The sequence below is a fragment of the Rhinoderma darwinii genome, chromosome 2 (assembly GCF_050947455.1).
Source record: "Rhinoderma darwinii isolate aRhiDar2 chromosome 2, aRhiDar2.hap1, whole genome shotgun sequence".
In the NCBI taxonomy this organism is placed as follows: Eukaryota; Metazoa; Chordata; class Amphibia; order Anura; family Rhinodermatidae; genus Rhinoderma; species Rhinoderma darwinii.
In genome coordinates this window covers 74,743,112-74,767,570 of record NC_134688.1, presented here as the reverse complement: position 1 = coordinate 74,767,570, position 24,459 = coordinate 74,743,112, and the positions used below count along the sequence as shown (strand labels likewise).

At 41.6% G+C, this 24,459-nt stretch overlaps 2 protein-coding genes across 2 annotated transcripts in view; one reads left to right on the top strand and one right to left on the bottom strand.

The window, feature by feature from the left end:
- WDFY2 (WD repeat and FYVE domain containing 2) overlaps nucleotides 1-21,938 on the top strand; it is a 47,764-nt gene extending 25,826 nt beyond the window's left edge. Inside the window, exons 6-11 of the mRNA XM_075851772.1 lie at nucleotides 1,474-1,600; nucleotides 5,298-5,403; nucleotides 10,818-10,919; nucleotides 14,486-14,616; nucleotides 15,262-15,370; nucleotides 16,769-21,938. Of these exons, the coding sequence (XP_075707887.1) occupies nucleotides 1,474-1,600; nucleotides 5,298-5,403; nucleotides 10,818-10,919; nucleotides 14,486-14,616; nucleotides 15,262-15,370; nucleotides 16,769-16,798 (605 nt within the window). The 3' untranslated portion in view covers nucleotides 16,799-21,938. The remainder of the gene's footprint in view (nucleotides 1-1,473; nucleotides 1,601-5,297; nucleotides 5,404-10,817; nucleotides 10,920-14,485; nucleotides 14,617-15,261; nucleotides 15,371-16,768) is intronic.
- A 604-nt stretch (nucleotides 21,939-22,542) lies between these two features.
- Nucleotides 22,543-24,459, bottom strand: part of DHRS12 (dehydrogenase/reductase 12) — a 36,369-nt gene continuing 34,452 nt past the window's right edge. The window contains exon 10 of the mRNA XM_075851773.1: nucleotides 22,543-23,092. Coding sequence (XP_075707888.1) covers nucleotides 22,968-23,092 — 125 coding nt within the window. The 3' untranslated portion in view covers nucleotides 22,543-22,967. The remainder of the gene's footprint in view (nucleotides 23,093-24,459) is intronic.

Below are 24,459 nucleotides of genomic sequence, written 5' to 3'. Positions count from 1 at the left end.
ACACTGGGAGGTCTGAGAGGCTGAATACTTGTCGAAAAGAGCCATACGCTTGGGTTGTCCAACGATGGCCTATCCGGCATTTTACCCTCCATGCGGATGGATCTATTGCTAACCGTCTCCATAGTATTAATATAACAACCCCTACTGCAATCGTAAATGTTAATATTATCCCTCACATGTGGTGGCATCTTAAAGGGTCACTTCACTTGAAATAATAGGGTATTGCATAAACTGGGGCTTCTTATACTATGGAGAAGCATCACCTTTCATGAGATATATTATATAGTATTTCTAGCAGCTGAAATGTGTGCATGGGATTTAAGAACTTAGTGATAACCTACAGTCATACACTTTATACAATCGCTCATTAGGCCGAAAGCTATCTCCACTGACTCCTGCATGGGCGTGTATGCATGAATCTGTGAAACCAGCAAGTTTACTGCCATAGGAACCGATGAGTTAGCGGCTGTCGTACACCTTTGGCGCTTATCTCACGAGGAACATGGTTGGATCATTCCTTGTTCCCTGGAAGAAAAATGGCACCAGATGATATATTCTATATCTTTGTTTAGTGGCTAATCGTGCCAAAATGAATGAGCCATTCAGTCCTACAGCCAATTCAGAACTACATACTCCTGAGCACTTACGACATTGAGGCAATAAATATCCATCCGCAGCGGCTGCCCTGTTTTGATTTTCCAGTTTTATATTGGTCATGTGATCAGACTGGCACACACACACACACACACACGTTTGTCCTTCTATCAAGTTGTTAAAAATTTAAGTTTAGTAATTTCTTGCTTTTTAATCTGGGGAAAAAGTAGGTAGCAAAAGGAATGGGCCTCCATTACTTCTTCCACTGGGGTTGTCCAATGGTTTTCTTGTAGGGGAAGTTTGTATTTTTGGGTGAATAGGAGTGTTTTTCTAAGAATATTTTGTTTGGGAGAGCTGAAATGGTAGGCACATTGATTGCTTCTAGGGTCTGATTGACCCACCAGAGTACCAGGGGGTCCTTCATTGGGCCCAGGCTCTAGCAATAATTGGCCTCAAAGGTCCAGCAGAAGACCACTTCATTTTGATTTCACTTTGAAGCCCACCTCCTGTCACTAGGGTCTATGTCTAATGGGTTAATTCACAAATAAAATATTAGACCGTACTGATGAGATGTGCTGTGGGTGCAATGATATAAACAGAGTAGGATTAAAGTGCTCATGGACTTGTGTACTGGTCTTTTTTATTATTATTATCTAGTAATACTTTTTAGATGCTGACTTGTTCATATGCCGTAACTCCGGTAAAAATCAATAGACCTAGTACTCCTCTGATTTTGAAGTGTGTTTTTTTTGTTTTTTTGTTTAATTAGTTTTTAAAGAATGGATTTTGCTGACCTCCTCAAGTATTAAGAGACTCTGGATACGATCAAGTGATCTAAAAATCCTCCAATGACCATATTAACCTCTTCTTCATTCCCAGCTGGTGTGACGTCCTTGTGTTGGGACCCGGTACAGAGACTTTTATTTTCTGGTAGTTCTGACCATTCCATTATCATATGGGACATCGGGGGACGAAAAGGAACCGCTCTAGAACTGCAAGGACATCAGTAAGAAACTGTTTGCTACACTGTGGGGCACATTTTGTGGTTTTAAATTCTACAACAGAATTCTCTAAAAGCGTACCTATTGTTTTTTTGGGCATAGATTAGTAGTTCAAGTGAATATATCAAACTGTCATTTATCTTATTAGGGGAAAGTGGCATCTTCCTCACCTTTCAGCAGCCTGTAGTTTCTCTTTCCCGGTCTGTACGTTTTATGTAAATGTTCACAAACATCCTCGATATCCAAACAAAACTGGTCTAGATTCATACAGTAAATAGATAACGGGGAGGAGGGGATGCAGCTGCATCTTCTTTCTCTCTGCACTATTTGCGGTGAGAGGGAGGGGTAGGAGAAGAAGCTGATCTGCTCAGTGCGCTGTGCAGGCATGGTAGAGAAGAAATATTTTCAAAAGACATGCAGGGGCAAGGAAAAGACAGACAAACATGACATAGATTAGACAGAAAATGTCTGGCTGCATTACATTTAATATACATAATCTACAATGTAAGTATTTTATTTTTTTTTTTTATTTTTTACGATAGACAAAAAAAATGTTTGCCGTGCACCTTAAAGGGGAATTTCGTCATTCAATCCACAGGATAGGTGGTAAATGTCTGTAAGGTGGGAGTTCAACTGCTGTGACACCCGCTGATCACGAAAATGAACGTTGGCGAGCCCCTTATGTGAGTGGAGCCATACGGCGTAAGCTCAGCCACTGCTCCATTCACGGTCTATGGGACTGCCATAGATAGCCGCGCTAAACCAGAAAGTTTAAGACCAGAAACTAACGTGCATTATGGTGCTATAGCACCAGCGCCATTTTATTGAGCACATGTATCCTAATAGACAATCTGAGCCTGTTTCTATAAGTTTGCCTCTGCATATATATATATTTTTTTTATCCCAGTAAATTTAATTACACATAGGCCGGTGCGGTCACGTTGTGCATAATTAATAAAAAATAAATCTATCTATCTATCTATCTATCTATCTATCTATCTATCTATCTATCTATCTATCTATCTATCTATCTATCTATCTATCTATATATATATAATGTGTGTAATAAGAATGTGTGACGGATGAGTTAATGACAACTTTTGCTGCTGTATTTTAATTAGAAGTTCTGGGCCCGACGATGTGTTCGTTTTTTTGCACACAATCCCACTAAGGATTTTTGCTGCGCCCAGGGAGGCCAACTAATGGCTGTTGCCTAGAAACGGGTAATGCAGCGTTACAACTGATTTTGGAAACCAAAGTGTTCCAAGGAAGGATTTTCGTATCTTTTGTGTTTAGACACTTTTATGGGCAGGAATAACTCTTAATTTATTTTGCTTGACAGCTCATTTTTCTGCTGGAGCCTGACGAATACTGCAGTGATTCAAAGCCCTGGCAGAATGACGGAGCTACAGTATTCTTTACTGCGACCCCGTACGGAGAGCTGTCCATGAGGGGGCTGAGAATCAGTCACATGATTAGGAATCACTGTATGTAAAGGGGAATACAAGTTGAATGATTTCAGACATCCACGGGTTTCCAGGATAAAAGGACTCTATAGAACAATTGTGCACATTGCATTTTGTCACGAAGAAAAAATCTTCCGTCTGGATCTGCGAGGCAGATTTTAAAATGCAAGCATTTTTAGACGCCCTTTTGTTCTTGGGCATTTTTGGGAAAAAAATTTAGCAAATGGAAGAACCGCTGACGTTTTTTGGGCAAAAACTGCTTTGAACATGCGGTGTGTTTTTTCGTCGCCTCCTACTGATTTTAATAGAGGTTCATGGTGCTTTTTTTTTTTTTTTTTTTTTTTTTTTTTTGTGCCAGTGGAGAAGAACCGCCTGGGGAAAAAAAAAACCCTCTACCTCCCATTGAAATCAATGGAGAGAGATTTAAGGCCTTTTTTGGGCGTTTTTCCATGTCAAAATCAGCGCCAAAAATATCTGAGCACTACCCAAAGTTTTAAGCTAATTTGCCATTTAACTCAATATGACTTTGCTTTGCTGTGTCTAGATCTTAAATATATCTGACATATTAGTAGATGAATTAGAAGAACCCAAGTGTTCATTATGCAAAAGAAAATTGGAGAAAACTTCTTTAATTAAAAAAAAAAATAGTTGATCAGATTCATTAATACATCAAGTCCCTTATCCCAACATTAAATCTAATTCATTAGTTGATCTATTAGAATCAACCTATTGGATTGCACAAAAAGTCATACTGTGTAAACCAAGTCTAAGGTTCCCATGCGAGGCCACATTATCTGTAACGTTACTTGTGGAAATTAAACGAATAGCGCGTTTTCGCAGGAAAGACAACTCTGCCTACACAATGAACACCGCCATTAAAGAGGACCTGTCACCTCTTCTGACTGGTCTGTTTTTAGTAAATACTTGTGTTCTCCATGAAATAACAATTTTGGAACATGTTTTCTTGGAACTCTGCATTGTCGTTCCTCTGTTATTCCTCCTAGAAATGTATAAGTAAATTGACAACTGGGTGTTACCATTCCCCTTTGAATAGGAAGACACCCCTTTCATGTCTGAGACTAAGCGCTGATTGGAGGGTGTCAGACTGTAGAGACACACCCCCAACTGTTAACGCCCAGTTGTCAATTTATTCATAATTTTCTAGGAGACATAACAAAGGAACGGCATAACCTGTTCTAAGAAAAATCCTTATTTTATTGAACATGACAAGTATTCACTAAAACAGACCTATCAGGAGAGGTGACCGATCCTCTTTTTAATTGTGGGCAGCTGGCAAATCCGTGACATTTATTTTCTTTTTGTTCTGAATTCTGGGCTACACAGACGACACAGGGGGCTAACGTGACAGTTTGTAACATTAAAGCTTCATCCTATAGGTCTAAAGTGCCACATGTATATGTGAATCGATCATGTGGCAAAATATAATGGCGATAGACTTCACCATTTAGGTTGACACCGTAAATAGTGAAGTCTAACTCCATGATGGAGACATGGCATAAATCATAAGACAGATTGGCGAATGGTTTGCACGGCCCTGGTCCTATTACTAGCATACCAGAATAGTCGTAATGTTTTCCGACTAGAAACCTTTATGGCATATAGGTGGAGGACCCATCTTTTACAACTAAACGGGTCACCACCTAAAAGACCTTTATATCAAATCCATAGAATATGCCATAAATGTATCTGTTTTTAGAATAGTCTTAAATTGTGACGTGAACCAGAATAATTTTATAGCTTCACTCAAAGCATTTTATCACTGATCTAATAAATGTTCCCTTTTATTTTGTGAGCTATTCCATCCAGTGTTTTAAACCTTGTATGAAGTATGTAATGCAGAAATAGTAAGGAAATGTGTAATGCAGACGAGGGCAATACGGTGCACAAACGTAACAAATGTTCGCTATTTCTGGCCGTTGGCACGCATTGTTATCCGTTCGTGTATTTGGCCACTCAGAAGCCGTTGCTGGTTTTACACAACTGCCATGTATATGGTTGGGGAAGAACGACTGTGATAAGGATGTTACTCATTGTGAATGCACCAAAGGTAAACTGCTCAAAACCTGCTCTGCTAATGCTACGGTGCCCTAACCTAGGAGAGGCCTTTTCTACAGTAATCGGTAATGATGTGACTACGAACGCCCTTTATTCTATGGTATGAAATATCGTCATTATTTTACTGAATGGATATTTTTTTTTTTTTTTTGTGTTCCAGTGACAAGATCCAGTCCATCGCCTATGCACACCATTCCAGGCAGCTTATTTCCTGCAGTGCTGATGGTGGGATTGTAGTCTGGAACATGGATGTTGAGAGACAAGAGGTTGGTTTTAGGATTTTCTCTAAATAAATTTATGGTTCTATTTTGAGTTTGCTTACTTTTGGCCTGATTCTCGGATGGCCATAGACACCATGAATGTGACCTTGGATAAAGATAATAAATCTCCCTCCAGATCTGGGTTGTGGTGGCCGTCTTATTTCCTCTGCAGCACTGGATAAGACTTGATGGCAGTCTACCTTACCATATCTGGGAGTTCACCTCACCCTGCGTACGTCGGGACTCTACCAGGCCAACTTCCCTCGCCTGCTGTCCTCTGTTACAAAAAACCTGGATAGATGGTATATGGGTACTTTTACGTGGTTTGGTCGCTGCTCAATACTAAAGATGAACGTTCTCTCTAGGATTCTTTACCTACTTCAGGCCCTGCCCATTTATATCCCTCGGTCCTTCTTCAGGGCGCTTGCCTCCCTCTTCTCCAAATTTGTGTGGCATAATAAAACAGCCAGAATCTCAGTCATTGCTCTATAGACCCAAACGACAGGGGGGAATTGGATTACCTGATATCTATGCATACTATAGGGCTACCCACCTCACTCGGCTATTGGATTGGCATCGTAATTCTTATACCAAACTTTGGGTTATATTGGAATCACACTTCTGCTCCTCGCCCCTCCACATATTGCCCTGGCTTCCCAATTCTTCTTTGCCCTCCATCTCACCCTACCGTTTCCACTACCTTGACAATAATCAGAAACTCCACTGTGTACCAACTTCTACCCCGTTCCTCACGATATTGGGCCATCCTTCCTTCACACCGAGCCTGTCGGACCCTGTTTTTCAGAGATGGGCGTCTCTTGGACGATTATCGGGCCATCCATTTTTTTTTTTACGCGAATTTTGGCCTACCTTGGAAGCTCTCACTTCCACTCTGGACCCTTGGGATTCTGGAAGGCAAACCAACTCCATCATTTCCTTGTCTCCACCCCCTGTCCCGTTCAGTCACCCCATTGGAAACCCTTTGCTCAGGAACGGGCCTGGTGTGACATGCTCTTTCCGCTATCTATGCCATGTTGGGCTCCTCTACGACGCAGCGGCCGCCTCCTTTTGTGGACAAGTGGGAGCGGGATTTGAATTTCTCTCTTTCTGACTCCCGATTGACTAGGATTTATAATTTAACTCCTGGATCGTCAATTTCCTGTCGTATCCAAGAGGCAGGATATAAACTTTTATCTCGATGGTACTATGTTCCGTCTAGACTCCATGTTATGTTTCCCAATGTCTTTTCGCTTTGCTGGCGCTGCGGGTCTTCTGAAGGGACCCTTCTCCATACCTTCTGGGATTGTTAAGTGTTGTCTCATTTCTGGCAGGAAGTCTGGAGAATAACCTCCTCTTTCACTGACCACACCATACCTTTTACTCCGGCCTTTTTTCTGCTTCATCTCAGCGACATTCCTTTTCCAATATACAAAAAGTCTATTGTTTGAAAAAGCAAATAAAGAAAGAATTTACAAAAAAAAACAAAAACTTGATGGCAGTGGTAACGCTTGTACTAAGTGTGGGTGACACAAGTGGATTTGTATGTGTCCTCAACCGCTCTCAGCTGGTGTTGCTATACAACATTCAGATTACCTTTTGGGCTGCTTCGCATCAACCAGCAGGCCCAGGTAATTATTACTTAGGAAGTTTAGACTTCCAAATGAAAAATTACGATGGAAAGCTAAGGATTTGTCGGAGATTTCCCTTTTAAAGGGGAGTCCCATCTAGACGACCCCTCTACTAAATGCTGCTGATCACCGCTAATCCTGCTTTAGGCCCTGTTCACAGTTTTGGTTTTTTTTGTAGACGGAAAAAGCTGCCTCAAAATTCCTTTAGGAATTTTGAGGCACGTTTTAACCTGCCTGCACGCTGTTTGCGGCGTTTTGCGCGCCATTGAGCGCGCGGGCAAAAAACGCTGCGAAAACCACTTTCTCTGCCTCCCATTGATGTCAATGGGAGGTCAGAGAGGTAAACGCCCGAGGATAGGGCATGTCGCTTTTTCCGCTCGTGGAAAAAAAAATCCTCCTCCCATTAAAATCAATGGGAGGATATTTCAGGCATACTTTGGCGCAGTTTCTGCTTCAAAAACAGTGCCAAAATACTCAGTGTGAACAGGGCCTTAGTGACCACCAATACGCCTTTTCACAGCGGTCACTAAGGGGCCTTAGGCTAGGCCTTTGCCTTTTCACGGCGGCCCAGTCTAAGTCCTGCACGGTTGTACCGTGCAGTCTGGAGCCGGGGGTCGGCTGTCTAATGACAGCCGTTGGAGCAGAAGCCCGGCTGCGATCGAAGTTTACTTCGATTGTGGCCGTTTAACCCGTTAAATGCTGTGGTCAATAGCGACTGCGCCATTTTAACTTGTTTACAGAGGGGGGGGGAGCTCCCCTCCCACCCATCGGCTGCCCGCAAATGCAATCGCGGGCGGGCCTCTGATGGGGTGCCATCGCAGCTGGGGGCCTGATCAAAGTCCCCAGGTCTAACCTGGGAATATGCCTATTAGGACGTGTCAGAGGCACGTTCTAATAGATTGCCTGTCCGATTTACACTGACGGGCAATAATGCTCTGGTATACGAAGTATACCAAAGCATTATAGCAGCAATCTAAAGATCACCTAGTAAAGTCCCCTCGTGGGACTAACAAAATAAGTAAGTTATTAATAAAAATGACAGTAAAAAAAACTTAATAAATAAAAGTACACATATATGGTATCGCTGCGACCGTAATGACTCAAACATTAAGTTTAATATGTAATTTAAACCGCAAGGTGAACACCGTGAAAAACAAGGTGAAGTTGCTATTTTTTTCCGTTGCGCCCCCCCCCCAAAAAGTCATAATAAAATTAATCAAGTCCCATGTACCCCAAAACAGTACCAATCAAATCTACACCTCGTCCCGCAAAAAAACAAGCCAAAAAAATCACTACGTTGACAGAAAAATAAAAAAATTACGGCTCTTGGAATGCGACGATGCAAAAACAAATAATTTTAGTTCAAAAGTGTTTTTTTATTTTTATTGTGCAAAAGTCGTAAAACATAAAAAACCTACACATATGTGGTAATCGTACCAACCCATAGAATAAAGGTAACGTGTTCTTTATGTCGCACAGTGAACGGCGTCAATTTAGAACGCATGTAACAATGGCGGAATTTCAGTTTTTTTTTTCTATTCCCCCCCCCCTCAAAAAAAGTTAATCAAATGATGTACCCCAAAATTGTGCCATTAAAAAGTACAGTTAATTCTGCAAAAAATACACGTCCTCATACAGCTATGTTGACGGAAAAATAAAAAAGTTAGATCTCTTTGAATGCGACTATAGAAAAACGGAAAAAATAGCTTGGTCATTAGGGCCTAAAATAGGCTGGTCACTAAGGGGTTAACCTCTGGCAGTCACCCGGAGATTATTATTGTCAAGTTCACACACAACGGAAGCAGCTCTTTCCAACGGCTCTCTGCTATAGCTTAGAGGTTGGCATCCCCCAAAACATTCATATGACATCCAATGGGGAATATTAACAGGGATTGTCCAGTTGGTTCAAGCACCTTCTTCCACATTCTGTCCTCCTTCTTGCAAGTGAGCAACTGTTACTTGTGGTTACGTAACCGTTCTTCGAGGACTCTTGCTTAGGAGGTGCTGCTTTATTTGTTGATATCCAGTGTTAGTGGAGTCCGCTCCTCCACTGGAGTAAGATTAAATAAATTACTTCTGAATATAATATACTGTATATACGGTCTATGTTTTGTAGCCTTCTCTGCTAAAAAGGTTATTGATATGTGCAAGGTCAATTTGACTATTGTCTAAGCATCTTATTGACCATTTGTGTGTACTCTATAGTCATGCACTATATAGCCGAAAAGATGTGGACACCCATATGAGCATGTTGGATATGCCATTCCTAAACCATGACTGGTTAAGGGAGTTGATCCCCCTTTTTGCGGGTATAACAGCCTCCACTCGCCTGGGAAAGCTTTCCTGAAGGCTTGGTGCGAGTCTGGAAATTTGTGCCTATTCAACCCAAAAAACATTTTGTGAGGTCAGGCACTTGGGTTGGATGGGAAGGTCTGGCTCGTGATTAGCGTTCCAATTCATCCTGATGGTGTCAGGATTTTACAGTAGACATTATGCATTCCAGCAGGCATTGTTCTCCTGGTATCCGCTAAACCCAGTTTCGTCCATCGCACTGCCAGATGGTGAACTGCGAGTCATCACCCCAGAGAACAGGTTTCCACTGCCCCTGAGTGGCGGCATGCTTTACACTTCATAGCTTCAGACACCCAGTTCTTGTGCGGATTTCCCTTCCAGATGGCGCTCTGTAGTGAGTGATCCAGCAGAGGATAGGTGGTTTTTACGCAGCTCGGCTTAGTTTCGGTGGCTGAGCAGTTACTCCTAGATGCTTTACAATAATAGTACTTACAGATGACTGGGGCAGATCAGAAATGTCTTGACCTGACTTCTAGGAGAGACACGAAGCTCTTCAGTGTGACCTCTACTACTGCCGATATTTGTATATGGAGATTGCACGACTGTGTGCTTGATTTTATGCTCCTGTTTTCATTTAGAAAACTGGTGCAGAAAAGTTACCGAGGAATTATTTAGTTTGCCACGGATAATCAATCTTTATGAAGTGATCAGCAAAACACGGAGTACAATGTCATGGAAGTCATTTATCTTTGTTAGATTGGTGTTTTTTTTTTAGACCATACACAGATAGGACTGTTATGAAAATGGAGGCAGGCAAGGGGGCGGATAATGTCTTTGCCTCCATATCTTTGCAGATGAGGTCCTTCACTGCGGATTTAGCGGGCTCTTCCTAAGCACCTCAGGCCTGTGCTTCATGGTGTAAAAAAAAGTATGCCTCAAGCCAAAAATTTAAAGATTGACTGTGATCCTGAATACTTATTATACATCCTGAATTGATCCTGAATACTTTACCGTAATAGACTTTTGTGCTCCAGATTTCTCTTTACTACGCCTGTAGTCCGCAATCTATGCCCACATTTTTAGTTGTCTATCAGGGTTGTGTTGGTAAGACCAGAGATTTTTTTTTTGTACGTAAATAACGTAACACAAATACACAATACAAAAATGTAGTGCGAAGTGTTGCTCAATAATATCTGTGAGGGAGCAGGAAGTAGCTAGCTTCTCCTCCTACCTGGGATTCAATAGAAATCAGTAAGGCTGGCAGTCGGGGACACTGCTACATGGAAAGAAAGAACTGCAAAAAACGATTGTAGATGTTTTATTGCACATCTTGAACATTTTATTTAACTTTTTATTTTCAATCTCTAGAAATACAATCGCTTATTATAGTCACACTCCAATTCACAAATAAGGCAGGGAGAACTAAAATACAAGTAATTTTATAGTCTTTTTTTATTTTTATTTTGTGAAATATTAACTCCTGTTGTGCCTGTTCTCCAGACTCCGGAATGGTTGGACAGTGACTCTTGTCAGAAGTGTGACCAGCCTTTCTTCTGGAACTTCAAACAGATGTGGGACAGCAAGAAGATAGGTCTCCGACAGGTGTGTGAGTTTTAAAGGTTGTGATTTCCCACTAAAATTAAAGATCTCTCATATTGGTAAAAGGGTTCACAGAAAATCACTCATGGAGTAATGAAAACCTCCATGGAACATTGGTTAGAGATTTCATTTACATCAGACGTCTTTTAGTGCCGTTCTAATCTTCATTTTGGAGCTCATCTCGGAGGTCAACAAAGCGATCAAAATCTTATACTGACACATGTTTAACTCAGCATGTATTTGAACCAAAATCCATCTGAACATTAGCACTACCTGCACTCTATAGTTTATACATATTGTTGCATAGTGGCTAAGTGCTCATTCACACTGGTGTTTGGACACACGGCAGGGCTTAGAAAGTATTGTTTTTTGGGCACCATGTCGCGTTTGCAGAGCCCCTGAGGTACCAGTACAGTAGAAATCCCTGATAAGTGACTCCAAACTATACCCCTCAGGGTAATCATCTAGGGGTGTACTGAGCGTTTTTATCCCTCAGGTGTTTCATAGATTTGTTTTAGAATGAGGCAGTGAAAATATGTAGTTTTGCACCCAATTCTTTTCCAACAAGGCGTAATTGGAGAAATTGGGTAACACATTGGGTGTTGTGTTTTTTCTCCTGAGTACGGCAATACCCCATGTGTGGCCCTAAACTGCTGTATGGGCACATGGCAGAGCTCAAAATGGAAGGAGCGCCATTTGGCTTTTAGATCGCAGATTTTGCTAGACTGGTGTATGGGTGCCATGTCGCGTTTGCAGAGCTCCCTTAGGTACCAGAGTAGAGTGTAAAACCCTGAAGTGACCCCATTTTGTAAACTACACCCCTCAAGGCATTTCTCATTTGCCTGGACATATGACAGGGCTTAGGAGTGGAAGGCGCATGTGAGGCCTATTTTGGTGATTTTCGCAGCATTAGCCCACAATTGCATTGCTCTGGGGTCAAATAGTAAAACAAACCCCCAAGTAGTGATCCCCATTTTGGAAACTGCACCCCGGAAGGCATTTTATTAAGGGGTGTAGTGAGCATTTTGACAACACAGGTTTGCAATTTTCACCATCCACTGAGCATTCATTTCTAATAAAAAAAATAATTTCCACAGGTATATGCCATTTTAGTGCACAATATGTTGTGCCCAGTTTGTGACACTGAAGACAAATACCTCAAACTGTTAAGCGGGTTCTCCCGGGTATGGCGATGCCATATATGTGGACGTAAACTGCTGTTTGGGCACGCTGCAGGGCTCAGAAGAGAGGGAGCGCCGTTTGGCTTTTGGAGCGCAGATTTTGCTTGGTAGTTTTTGTTTGGGGTTTTGCTGGTATTTCAGTTTATAATGTGGAGGCATATGTAATCTGTGCGGAGAACATCAGAGGGTATAATAATGGGGTAAATAAATTTAATATTTCATAGATGTGTGGCCAGTGTCGCACTGATAAATGGTGCCAGATGTTATCCACTTTTGGACACTGCACATTTTGCACCATCCTATTCTGAGAGCCAGAACTTCTTTATTTCTGCACCGGAGCCGTGTGAGGGCTTATTTGTTGCGGTACAATCTGTAGATTTCGTTGGTACCATTTTGGGGTACGTGCGTATTTTTTTATTTTATTTTTTGGCAAGCAAGGTGACCAAAAACCAGCAATTCCGTAATTTATTTCTTTTTTTATGGCTATGAATGACAATTTTTTACTTTTATTCTGCGGATCCGTACGATTACTGCGATACCAGATGTAAATAGTTTTTCTTATTTTTTGCAGCGTCCGCACAATAACCTCACTTTTGTTTGAAATTATTAATTTTTTTGTGTCGTCCTATTCTGAGAGCCCTAACTTTTTTAATTTTCTGTCACAAAACCTGTTGGAGGGCTTGTTTTTTGTGGGACGGGCTGCAGTTTTAATGGTATAATTTTGGGGTACATGCAACTTTTAGATCCCCTTTTGTTTATTTTTTATTCTGTTTTGGGAGGGGTAGTGACTAACGAACAACAATTCTGGAATAGTTTTTTCATTTCTATTTTTTACGGTGTTCACCGTGCGGGTAAAATAGCGTGATATTTTTATAGTTCGGGTCGTTACGGACATGTGTACATATGTACTTTTTTTTTTTTTATGTTTTCTGATTTTTCCTATAATAAGTCTTATTATGGGAAAAAAGGCTGTTAGTGGTTTTTAACTTTTTTTTACAACATTTTTATTAACTTTAACTTTTTTAAAGTTTTTTTTTTTTAATTTATTTTTTGGTCCCACTAGGGGACTTGAAGGCATGAAGCCCTAATCGCTAATCTTATACACTGCACTACCTACATAGTACAGTGTATTAGAGCTGTCAGCTATTCACTGACAGCAAGCCTATTAGGCTTAGCCTCACGGTGGGGCCGAATAGGCTTCCGTACTAGGAAGCGATTGTTAGTCTACGGTTGCCATAGCAACCATCGGAACCCCCGCGGGTGCCGATGGTTGCCGTTAGCAACCATAGGGTGCGATCTAATCACTTAGATGAAGCCATAGCCTAGGTCCGGTCCTGGCCGTTAGAGCACGGTCCGCTGTGACAAACAGCTGACACCCACGCCTGTCGCAACCATCATGGTTGCCGACAGGCTAGAAGACACTTCGATGCAGCGATCGCTTTGATGTCATAAACAGTTGACGGCACAGTTCTGTCGTTTTTGACGGGGTAACCGTTTTTAGCCAGAACGCACTGGTACGTCCCGGTGCCTTAAAGCACTGCACTACGGGATGTACCGGTGCGTCCTGGGGCTGTAAGGGGTTAATAACTTATTTTTATTATTCTTGAGATTTTACAGAGGACCTTACTTGTACGTATGTAAAAACAAATCTATGTACGTGCAGTAGTCTTCTCAGAAGGTAAATCAATATGAGATTAACCCTCGTTCATTATGTTTTTGCCCACTAGTTAAACTCTGTTTTCTTGTTAATTTCCACTTCACAGGGGTCTCCGGTATCAGAACAGTCTCAGAGAAATAATGACCTTATTGCTCATGGCAACCAATCACTGTTTATTGCAATGGCAACAAGACCACTTCATCTCTGCGACTACTTTTGATAAATTAAGCCCTTAAAGGGATATTCCAGGTAGATGTTTTTTAAACTCCCCTCCTGGTGTGTTGTGTAAGGATGTTTTTATGCCGGCCATATGTCCTCTGAACCTTATTATTAAGTCCGCTTATTACTGCTCCATTCCTGTTATCGGCAAAACAATGGGACGTTTCCAGCATGTCGTGTGACCGGCCTTAGACCTCTTCAGACTACAAATCTCATAATTCCCTGCTGCACTGTGTGCATATGTTCATTGAGTTTATCATGGGTTAGCGGTGGTAAAGTGGTCTGTGAATCTTCTGCCTTAGGTGGTCTGGAGGCTCATTGGGGCGTTAAAAGCCTTTGCACGTTCACGATTCATTGATCTTTCAAGAATTTCACATTGCGAATTTTTTATTCGAGAACCCCTGAAAAACTGTTTCATATCCTCCCATTGAGAAACATATAAAACTCTTTAATAGACAGAGTTGCTCTAACCGGAATACCCCGTTAATTTTCCTGCATTCATGTCCTTTTAGCATCACTGCAGAAAATGTGGAAAAGCCGTCTGCGGAAAATGCAGCTCCAAAAGTTCCACGATTCCCCTCATGGGCTTTGAGTTTGAAGTACGTGTGTGTGATCGCTGTTACGAGTCCATCACAGATGAACAGTAAGTTAGGGAAAGCTGAGTGCGCATACAAATATATCTGAATATAGAGTTAAAGAGTATCTGTCACTGTTTTATGAGTCAGTGTTCTCTTATAATGTCGGGGATTTAAAAAAAAACAAAACACAAGTACACATGATGTGATGCCATTACTACTTTGATATAGTAACTGTATTGTGCTTATTGTTCAATAAAGTTTAAAAAATAAAATAAAAACGAAAACCATGCCACTGCCCCACAGTGTGACTGCAAATAGAACAAGTCTAAAGGATGTGGTAATTTCTGAACAAGTCAATGGGGCGGAGCTTTTAGACTTGTGATAAAATTGACCAATCACCTGCACTATTGCTCAGCAGTATATGTGAGGTCACAAGACCGGCCAATAAACTTTCTTTATGAAAGGGAAGTTTAATATATCTTTTATTATACCCCATTTTAATGACCGATACTCTTTAAGGTCAGATTTACACAGGACATTTTTTTTACTTTTAGCCAAAGCCAGGAATGGGTCCTAAAAGAGGATACGTACAAAGGAAAGTCTTCTCATTTTTCGATCCATTCCCAGTTAAGGCCGAAAAGTGTTTTTTTACGGGTTGTCACCTGTGTTGTTTGTTTGTCCTCTTTTTTTTTTTTTTTTTTTTCTTTCAGACGTTCACCCACGGCGACATTTCATGATGGTAAACACAATATAGTCCATGTACACTTCGACCCAACAAGAGTCTGGTTATTGACTTCAGGAACTGACAAGATCATTAAGGTTAGTAGTTAAGGAAATAAGAATCATGTATTTGAAGTTTCCTGGGGCTGAGCTGTAATATCAGACAAAGCCAATGGACAAGAGTGGCGCTGTTTGTCATTTCATAAAAAAAAAATTCCGCTCTCAAGCAACCCCTTCAACTATATAGCAAAGTGTTTGGTTTTAATTTCATTGCACAGGAAAGCATTGCAAGGTTCTATCTATCATCTATTCATACTAGAGCCATGACCGCTATGCCAGATCAATTCTAAATGCAAATGACTGTCTGCGGCTGGCCGTGCCTATAATTGGGGACCGTGATTATGGGCACGGCCGTGTGCAGGGGGCCTTATAACAGGTTTCTGTCAGGGTTCAAGTATTTTTGACAGCAAGGATAGCTCTGCAGACTGTACGATTCTTGTCATCAGAAATACCGGAACCCCTGACCGAAACCTAACAACACTGTGAACAGCGGCTAATCTAAGTAGGTGTCCAGTGCTAATTTGTACACGAGCTGATTCTAGAATTCAGTTTAGGAAGCCCTTGCAATAAAGCACCAGTTAAAGGCCGTATTGGGCAATATCCAACTGTCTGGCTAACCGTGCCGAGTGGATTGGTTTAGTTTACATAACGGGGACATTGTCATGTAAAAAGAAAAAATCCCTAATCCTTACACTTTGTGTCCAGTAGTTGTCACCACTTGTCATCTTTCAGCAACAGGTGTGAACGTGCTCCGTAATGATTATAGCCCATAGGATTGGTATTTGACACAAAGCATCGATCTTAAACTTCGCTGTCTAATATTGCAGATTGAATGGCCTGTACTACAAAGATCCACATTGGGGTCCATCCATTTTTACAGCAGCACCTACCCAATGCACTATGCGTATCAACCCGAGTCCCTGCTGTGGAATGGCTGTAGCCACATGTGGTCACATGACATAAGCCGCTCTGGCAATACAGTCCTGTGATTTATATGTGCATGAAAAACTCTTTTGGATATTTCATGGCCATATTGTATACATATACCAAGATTTAAGCCCTAGCTGTAACAAGTATTGTATCTAAACTTTCAGAAAACGTTTGACAGGTTAGTCGTTTTTATCAGTGGGGTTTTGAGCAATGAGACCAACACTGATCGCTAAAACAAAGCGGCAGAAGAGCTCCGCCAATTTTTCTGCTCGGCTTTCCTTGGAAAACTGAGCGAGCGGTGTACGGGCTCATTAGAAAGTCTATGAATTACCTTCCTGCTACAAAATCCTTATGTAGACTTTAGTGTCAGAATCCCTACAGTGTGTAACCAAGGGAATGGGGGGGGGGGGTGTTTTGAGTAGTATGGCTAATCATGAAGACGCACGCACGCACGCCTACACCTTTTAACCTCTGGGTGATTATCATTGTGTGCTTGTTATCCTGCAGCTCTGGGATATGACGCCGGTGGTCTCTTGATGATAATCTATGGATCAACCTTGGAACTGGCAACAAAAGAAGTAGAAGATTCAGTGCAGACTCCACGGGAGCGCAGTAGGCGGAGTATGTAGAAGTTAAGGTTTTATTGAATACAGTCTCTGGACAGGAGATACTGTCATTATAATTGCTACATTGAATGATCAATGGTTTTGACTAATCTGAGCCTGGGCCTGGGCTCCACATCCTCGCTTGAAGCTACTTTTTGGCTTTGTTGATTTGTTTGGAGTTTACTATGCAGAGATTTTCTGTGCTTTATGCTGGAGTTTGTATATCTAGTTGGCGTCCTTGGAGATGTTTTATCTTGGGGAGCCTCCTATTTTAAACCCTCCGATCATGCTTTCTTTGCATTATACATTCCTGCTGCGGTATTGACGTGACGCTGCATTTAAAGCATTCGATTATTGTCTGGACTTACAAAACCTCAAAATGTTGCAGTTTGTTCGTTCGTTCCCTCCGCTTGTCTCCATGACCCTTTACAAGGAGCGTAACATTTCACACAATAATGACAAGAACATATTCGTAATTGCCTTCAATTAAAAAACATTAGCGAAAAAAAATTACATTTTTATTATGCTAAACGTAATTTCTAGTTTTTGCATTTAAGATGAAAAAAAACACAAAACACTTTTTAGTATTTGAATTTATACATTGAGCAGATGAATCTGGGGATAGTAATGTGAAACGAGGCCTAGGCTTTGGATGGCACTTGGAAAGGTCGTCTCTGGGAAGCCGCTATTTATGCGGTCTTCAGAGAAGCGGTGCCCCCCATCTTGAGATCGATGCCCTGGCTGACATCCGTGTAGTGTTTGGGGTGTTGTTATATATGTAACACAACCAGATGGATATATGTTTGTGAATGGGAATTTGTAATTTCCTGTTCGGTAGTAGCCTACCAAAAACTGCATGTACTTCTGCATCAAAACATTCTTTTTGGTTGGATTCACACACACACGGGATAGGTCAGATTTTTGAGCATTTTGTTTTAGGAAGTAAAAATGCAGCAGCCAGATCTTTGCTGTTAGTTGGTAGGAAAACCATGCGTGTTTTTGGACCTGCTAGGCGTTTTTTTTTCTTAAATTTCAACATGCTCTAGGTCGAATGTATTTTACAACCATGGACCTCCATTTAAGAAAAAAACACACCAAAAACTGCACCACAAGTCACGTTCAGTGTATGAAGGAGATCTTAAGGTTTCAGCAAGTGCTGACATAGCAAATGTCAGCATATCCTAGAGATGATTGTGGGAGGGGGTCTGACTACTGGGACCACACCAATTGCATGAATGAAGGGGCCTTGGGAAAGTGAAGCATTAGAATGTCTTACTACTCAGCCCCATCGCTGTTCAGCCGCTATGCAGTTACTGCAACTCAGCCCCATCGCTGTTCAGCCGCTATGCAGTTACTGCAACTCAGCCCCATCGCTGTTCAGCCGCTATGCAGTTACTGCAACTCAGCCCCATCGCTGTTCAGCCGCTATGCAGTTACTGCAACTCAGCCCCATTTACTTGAAGTTGCGGTTTTTGGCAATTTGGTCAGACTTCCACCGAGACGGCATTCATGCCATCGCTTGCTGGAATACGCCTTGGCAGGTTTTTCAGCTACACGGTCGTTGTGTGAACACAGGCTCATCTGCTAGTGATCCTTTCTTGATATTACAGCACACCAGTATTAATTATTGTATTAACTAAAACAGGATTTATGTGAATGTCAGTGATTTTAAATAATTCATATTGTAAATTGATCTAAATACAAATGAAGGTGATCGTTCCTGGAATAGTCACGCGCATGCGTCCAACTTCAGAGGTTCAGGATTACTGACAGTTGTTGAGGTACTTGGCAAAATGGTGTATGACATTTACTGTAAAAGTGAGAGAAAGTGGTTAGAAAGGATTGGGAAATTGTTGCAGAATAACGGTAAAGAACTCGACTTCCGGCCAGCAGTGGAATGAGAAGTCCCAGCATTTCCTTGCAAAGTACATAAAGTGATGAGCTAAAAGCGGTCATCCTCATGGTATTAAGGAGCGAGCCTGCCTGAGTCCGTCCAATATGTGTTCTACCCGGCGGGATGTAGGGAGGGGAGCTGGACATTACCAGTCATACTGTACTAATACATGCATAATAATCTGTCCAGCATAATGGAGACTGAAATGTGAGTCGTGATGAGGCTTAACGAAATATTCTGGGCACAAATCCTAATCCGAGCTGTCCGCACATGTGATATATAGGGTAATAAGAATAATATTCACAGTAGGAATGGGATTGAGTAACATGTATCATGTCACATTTTTGTTTCAAATGTTCTTCGTCTTCTAGTTAGTTCCCAGTTACACTTCTCTTATGCTTGATATAGAATATATGGGGGTTGTGGCATATTTCTAGAATGGTGAACGGTCACAACTAATGGAGGAAAGTCTCTAGAAAATGTATACATGTAACCTTGCGCAATTCATGTCATGTACCCAATGTCCGTACTACAGATAGGCTTTATCCATACACGCTAAATGCACATGTCTAAATGCAAATATCTCCACATAATCCCCAGAAAGTAATACTCTTCATCCTTCCTTCCGAGTATTGCGCCTGGAGCTTTGATCCTGGTATAATTTGAAAGCTGAGATAAATTTTAATGCCAAAAACCAACCTCCGCTGTGGCCCTGATGATCTAGTTGTGGCCATGCTGAATCTGCAGTCATATTACTTTACTCATGGCAGCGTATGAACATTAATGGCATATGATAACGCTTACCAGAGTGACACTACAGGAAGCAGTGCGGCAGCATCATTACTTGGTGCCAAGCGGCAGCTCTGACACGGGGGAGCGCAGCTATGGGGAGAAAGATGACGTAGCTATTGTTGTGATAGTCATCTATATGGTACAGTCGCTGTGTGACCATGGCAGACCTCACATGATGGATGGGGATTTGCGGTTCCCGCCTGATGTTTGCATGAACGGTTATTACGCAACCGCCCAAAAAAAATTCCAAATGGATCTCTTATTAAAGAGCCAGAATAAACTGCACTGGCTGCAGATGTCATTTCAGGGAGACGTTACGTTGGAAACCGGTTTACAGAGTCAATCCATACAAAAAAAAACAGTTCTTAAAATATATCATACGCTCAGTCATACAACACAATAGTCTTTTTTTCTAATGTTCCATCTTCAATTGGGCCCATGGGACGGTGTGTATAATAGAGCAGGGATTTGTGATCTTGAAAAGTTTTTACCCATGAATGCCAAACAGGGACGCAGTAGGAACAGGTCATCGAATAGTGCAATTGAAACCCGACCTCCCTGGGGTTAAGGTGTTCCCTTTTTTATGAATATTCGAGTTTATCAAAGCAAATCATTCCTATCTATTCTGTAAAGTTCATACCTTTAATAGCCATAAATTATTTCACCAAGAAATTCTTATGCCATATGCTTGGCTCATCTGCTAACTTGCCTCAGTTTTATGTTTGTGGGTTAATTGTATGCCATGTGTTTTCCAGATGTGTAGGCTTACTTGGGTAGCATAAACCTTATAGCATTAAAGTGTCCCTCGAATTCCAATCTCCCGCCTGATAGGACAGCGTGGAGACGCTAGTGCACGCTGGGAATTACAGTTGCGGAGGCCACCGTACAACACCCGAAGTATATACTGTACAGGTCCTGTGCACAATACGCACCGGGCATGAGATTGGAATATGAAGGACAAATGTCCACCTTTTTAGGCCATGTTTAAGCTACAACTTTCTGTGCAGATTAGTTTCATAATATATCTTTTATAGGCTTTGAAGCAAATCTCTGCTTCCCCTTATACAGTCATACTGATGTGATGAAGTGCTGGCTGCAGCCACTCGTGGAGGAACTTCATCCTTAAATATTTATTTGTATGCAGTAAGCTCCCCCTAGTGGTGGCTGCAAACAGGCAGCATTTTATGATTTTCAACCAGGTTCACATCTGCGTTCCATTGCTCTGCTCAGTCAGAGGAACAGAACAAAGAAAATAACAGACGTGACTAATTCATTGCATGACTGACACAACTGTAACTTAATAGAACCCATTAAAGTCAATGGTTTCAGTTATAGTGTCCTGTAGTTTTACCCCAAAAAAAAATATATATAGTGCAGCATGCTGTGCTATTGTTTTTGGTAGTTTGGACCGGATCTGTGACAGGCTCCTGACTGAGTTTCCAAAGCTTCTGTGAACAGACCCTTAACTGTAATGCAGTGGTTGGAGAGCTATATAAAAGAAATACTGAGCTCCATTAAGTTATCAGCACAGAAGTTTGGACCAATTGATAAATAAAAAAAAAAAAAAAAAAAAAAAAAAGCTAAACGGTACTCGGGGGAGAATATTCCCTTTAAGTCATACTGTAGTAGAAGAATGTAAGTGACTTCTATTAGACTGCAATGGTTTGACGCTCTATTTGTCATCGGACTAAGGCCTCATGCACACGAATGTGCTTTTGCGGCCGCAATTCCCCTGAAAATCCATAGGAGAATTGCGGCCCCATTCATTTCTATGGGGCCATGCACACAACCGTAGTTTTTTACGGTTTGTGCATGGCCCGGGAGCCCGCACCGCAAAGAACGGACATGTCTTATTACGGCAGTCTTCTGCGGTCCGAGCTCATTGAAAATAATGGCCGCGGCCATGTGCATTACCTGCGATTTGCGGGCGGCTTGCGGCTGACAGTCTGCTGCCGGCCGAGCCAAAAATCACGGCCGTGCACATGACTACGGTCGTGTGCATGAGGCCTAAGATCCATGCTACATGGCAGGTTCAGAGGTGGGACTCGCTTTGTACCATCTTGCAGAATTCTCTGTACAGAATTGTTAAAATAAAAGGGAATTGTAATTCCAAAACGGACCGTTGTGAGGGGGTATCCAGAGTATTGGATCCTGAACAGTGTCATCCCCTTCAGTTATTAAATTGCTGCTGTTACATTTTGTTTACGAGATGTTTTTCAGACTACGAGGGACCACATTTAGTAGTTGTGACATTACTATCTGTAACTTAATCTTGTGCTCCTTAGAAAATACCAATGAATGGCATCTAGTTGTCTCTGTACATGTTGATTTTAAGACATTTTGTTACTGAATATGGAGTGTAAATAAAAAAAAGTCTTTACAAACATTATTGTGGCATTCTCTTTACCTTTCCTCATTTCTTTATTAGTGACTGGCGATTGAGATAATCTCGCAGCATGTTTACTGCTAAGAACTGGATCATATCATGTCCTAGGAAATCAGGATCCTGAACCCCCACGATGCGGTCTGATACCCTCTTTGGCACAAGACATTGGCAAGGACATTGAAATGCCAGTCTTAGATCTGCCCCAGACACCAGTTTTAGCTTTCTGCGCTGATGGTGTAAGACAATTATGGCGTAACTACTGCGATTGTGTGCCATCCATTTCTCTCCCCACTCCCGGCTAGGAGCTGGCATAGATTTACACCTGTGTTCTGGCATACGTTGTAAACATTGTGACCTGACGAGTTTATTATAGAGTGGCGAGGGAACTTAAAATGCCCAAGTGGCGCAATGGTCAACGCAAATTGCTACTTTTGGGCCCTTCTGTGACTGATGCCAGAAAACTGGCGTAGAAAGGACAAAAAAAATTCCCCCATTAAAGTACTGACTATTAGGACACACTTACTTGAAAAGATAACTAAAAATTCTTTAGAAATCCATTCTATATTAGATTGGCTTTTTCCTCAAATACAATCTGGAAAAAATATTCCATTGCAAAAAATAAAGATTTATTAAAGTTATGGACCAATGGTTTCTGAACAGTTTAGAAGTGCATTTCTAAAAATCAGGTCAACTTGGTCCTTTCACTTGCAAAGTAGTGATATAATCCGGGTAAAGTCACACTATTGGCAGACCGGGAGGATGCTCTGTCGGCAGAGACTGTTCTGGTTGGAGTGGTTATCTGCAGCATAGCGAGCCTTCATCTGCTGACATGGTCTGTCATTAGAATCTAGTTAAACAGATGTAATACACTGGATGTCAAGCACGACACCATCTATATGTAAACCTGGACGAAAACTCAGTGCGGGTTTTGAGTAGTAATACTGTATACCTCTTATTAATCTTACATGTTTCCATTACAGGGACTAGCACATGATGTTAAATGCAAACAATTGGAACCTGCACGGGCTCTCATTTACAGGAAGCGGTGTCAAATTTTTTTGCTATATCCTGCAAGGTTTGAAGGAGTTTCTCTTCATCTTCAGCGGAGGAGCGTGTACTTGCCAAGGGAAGATGAGTAGAAACAGGTTTCCGATCTAGAGAAAAAAAAAAAAAAAGAAGAGTAGTTATTGTGAATGCTTTAAGCTTTAAAAATCAGCAACATTAGTACAGACATGGAGTTTTTTCCCAGCAGGGGCACTGACACCCAAAACAGAGAGATGTATTATCGGGTCTTGTACTTTGACAGGTACATAGGTAAACTTTCACACATCCTTTTACAGCGGGAGATTGTGTGGCAGCTCAGGGGCGTGGGGGGGGGGGGGGGAAGCTTTATTTTCAAAATGTGAACCTAGGCTTTAAAGATTAGTGGGGTCTGTACAATGCACCTCTTAGCCCAGTCGCTCCTGGAGGTTTCTGGACATATTGCTCTTCTGGTAGCTAGGACAATTTTTAACATGTTCAAATAAAAACTAAATTATGAAATTAAAGTTCATGCTAACCCCACATACCCATGTATTGCATGTTGTCAAAATGCCATTTAACACTTTATACACGGACTCCTTTATGTAATTTTGTGAGTGTTATTCTTCATAAACATGAATTTTCATGCATTTTTTTTCAGGCTAAAAGCGTGACTCAAAAAGGGAACAGAGGCATGACACCTCCTAAAATTACAAGTTTGAGATAGGCAGGGTCTTAATAGCATACATGAAAAGATCTTCACAAAATCACCAGAACTGAAAAGACCAAAAATCTATTTTTAAACTGGAAATGAATCATAAGAAAAAAAAAAAAGAATACCTTCGAGTGCACCCCCTCGGAAAGCAGAAAGCCTCACCAGTTCTGTTAACTGCGATGTCCACCTGTGGTGTAGGCTTCGGTCACTTCTGCGTGGGGCTTCTGTTCGTGTGTTCCGTCAGGGAAACCATAGCTTTCCGTTTGTAATACCATTGATTTCAATGGTAATGCTTCCGTTGTTAACGGTTTGTCTCCGTTGCGTAAGGCTTCCTTTTTTTTTGGGCGGAATCAATAGCACAGTCTACTCTCGATTCCGCCGAAAAACAAACCTTATGGAACGGAGACAAACTGAAGCATTACCATTGAAATCAATGATTTTGCAAATGGAAAGCTATGCTTTCAGTTCATGGGTTCGGCTGGCGGAACCCCGACGCAGATATGAACAAAGCCTAACTTGTGTTTGTTTTGCGCAACAGACTTCACACCACAATCCAGACTCTTGTAAACGTCTATGGTTGTGGAGTCAATAAACTGCCTAATTAGGTACAGAGGAGTGATTCAATGTTATATCTGCCCCAGGGGTCATCTAAAGCCATACAGGGACAGGGGGAGGATCACATGTCCTCCTCCTATTCCTGCATTCTGTCAGCACGTCCCTTGCTGCTGCTGCCCCCCCCCCCCCCTTTCACACAGGCTAAAGTGGAAACTGCTAGTCTATGCAGCT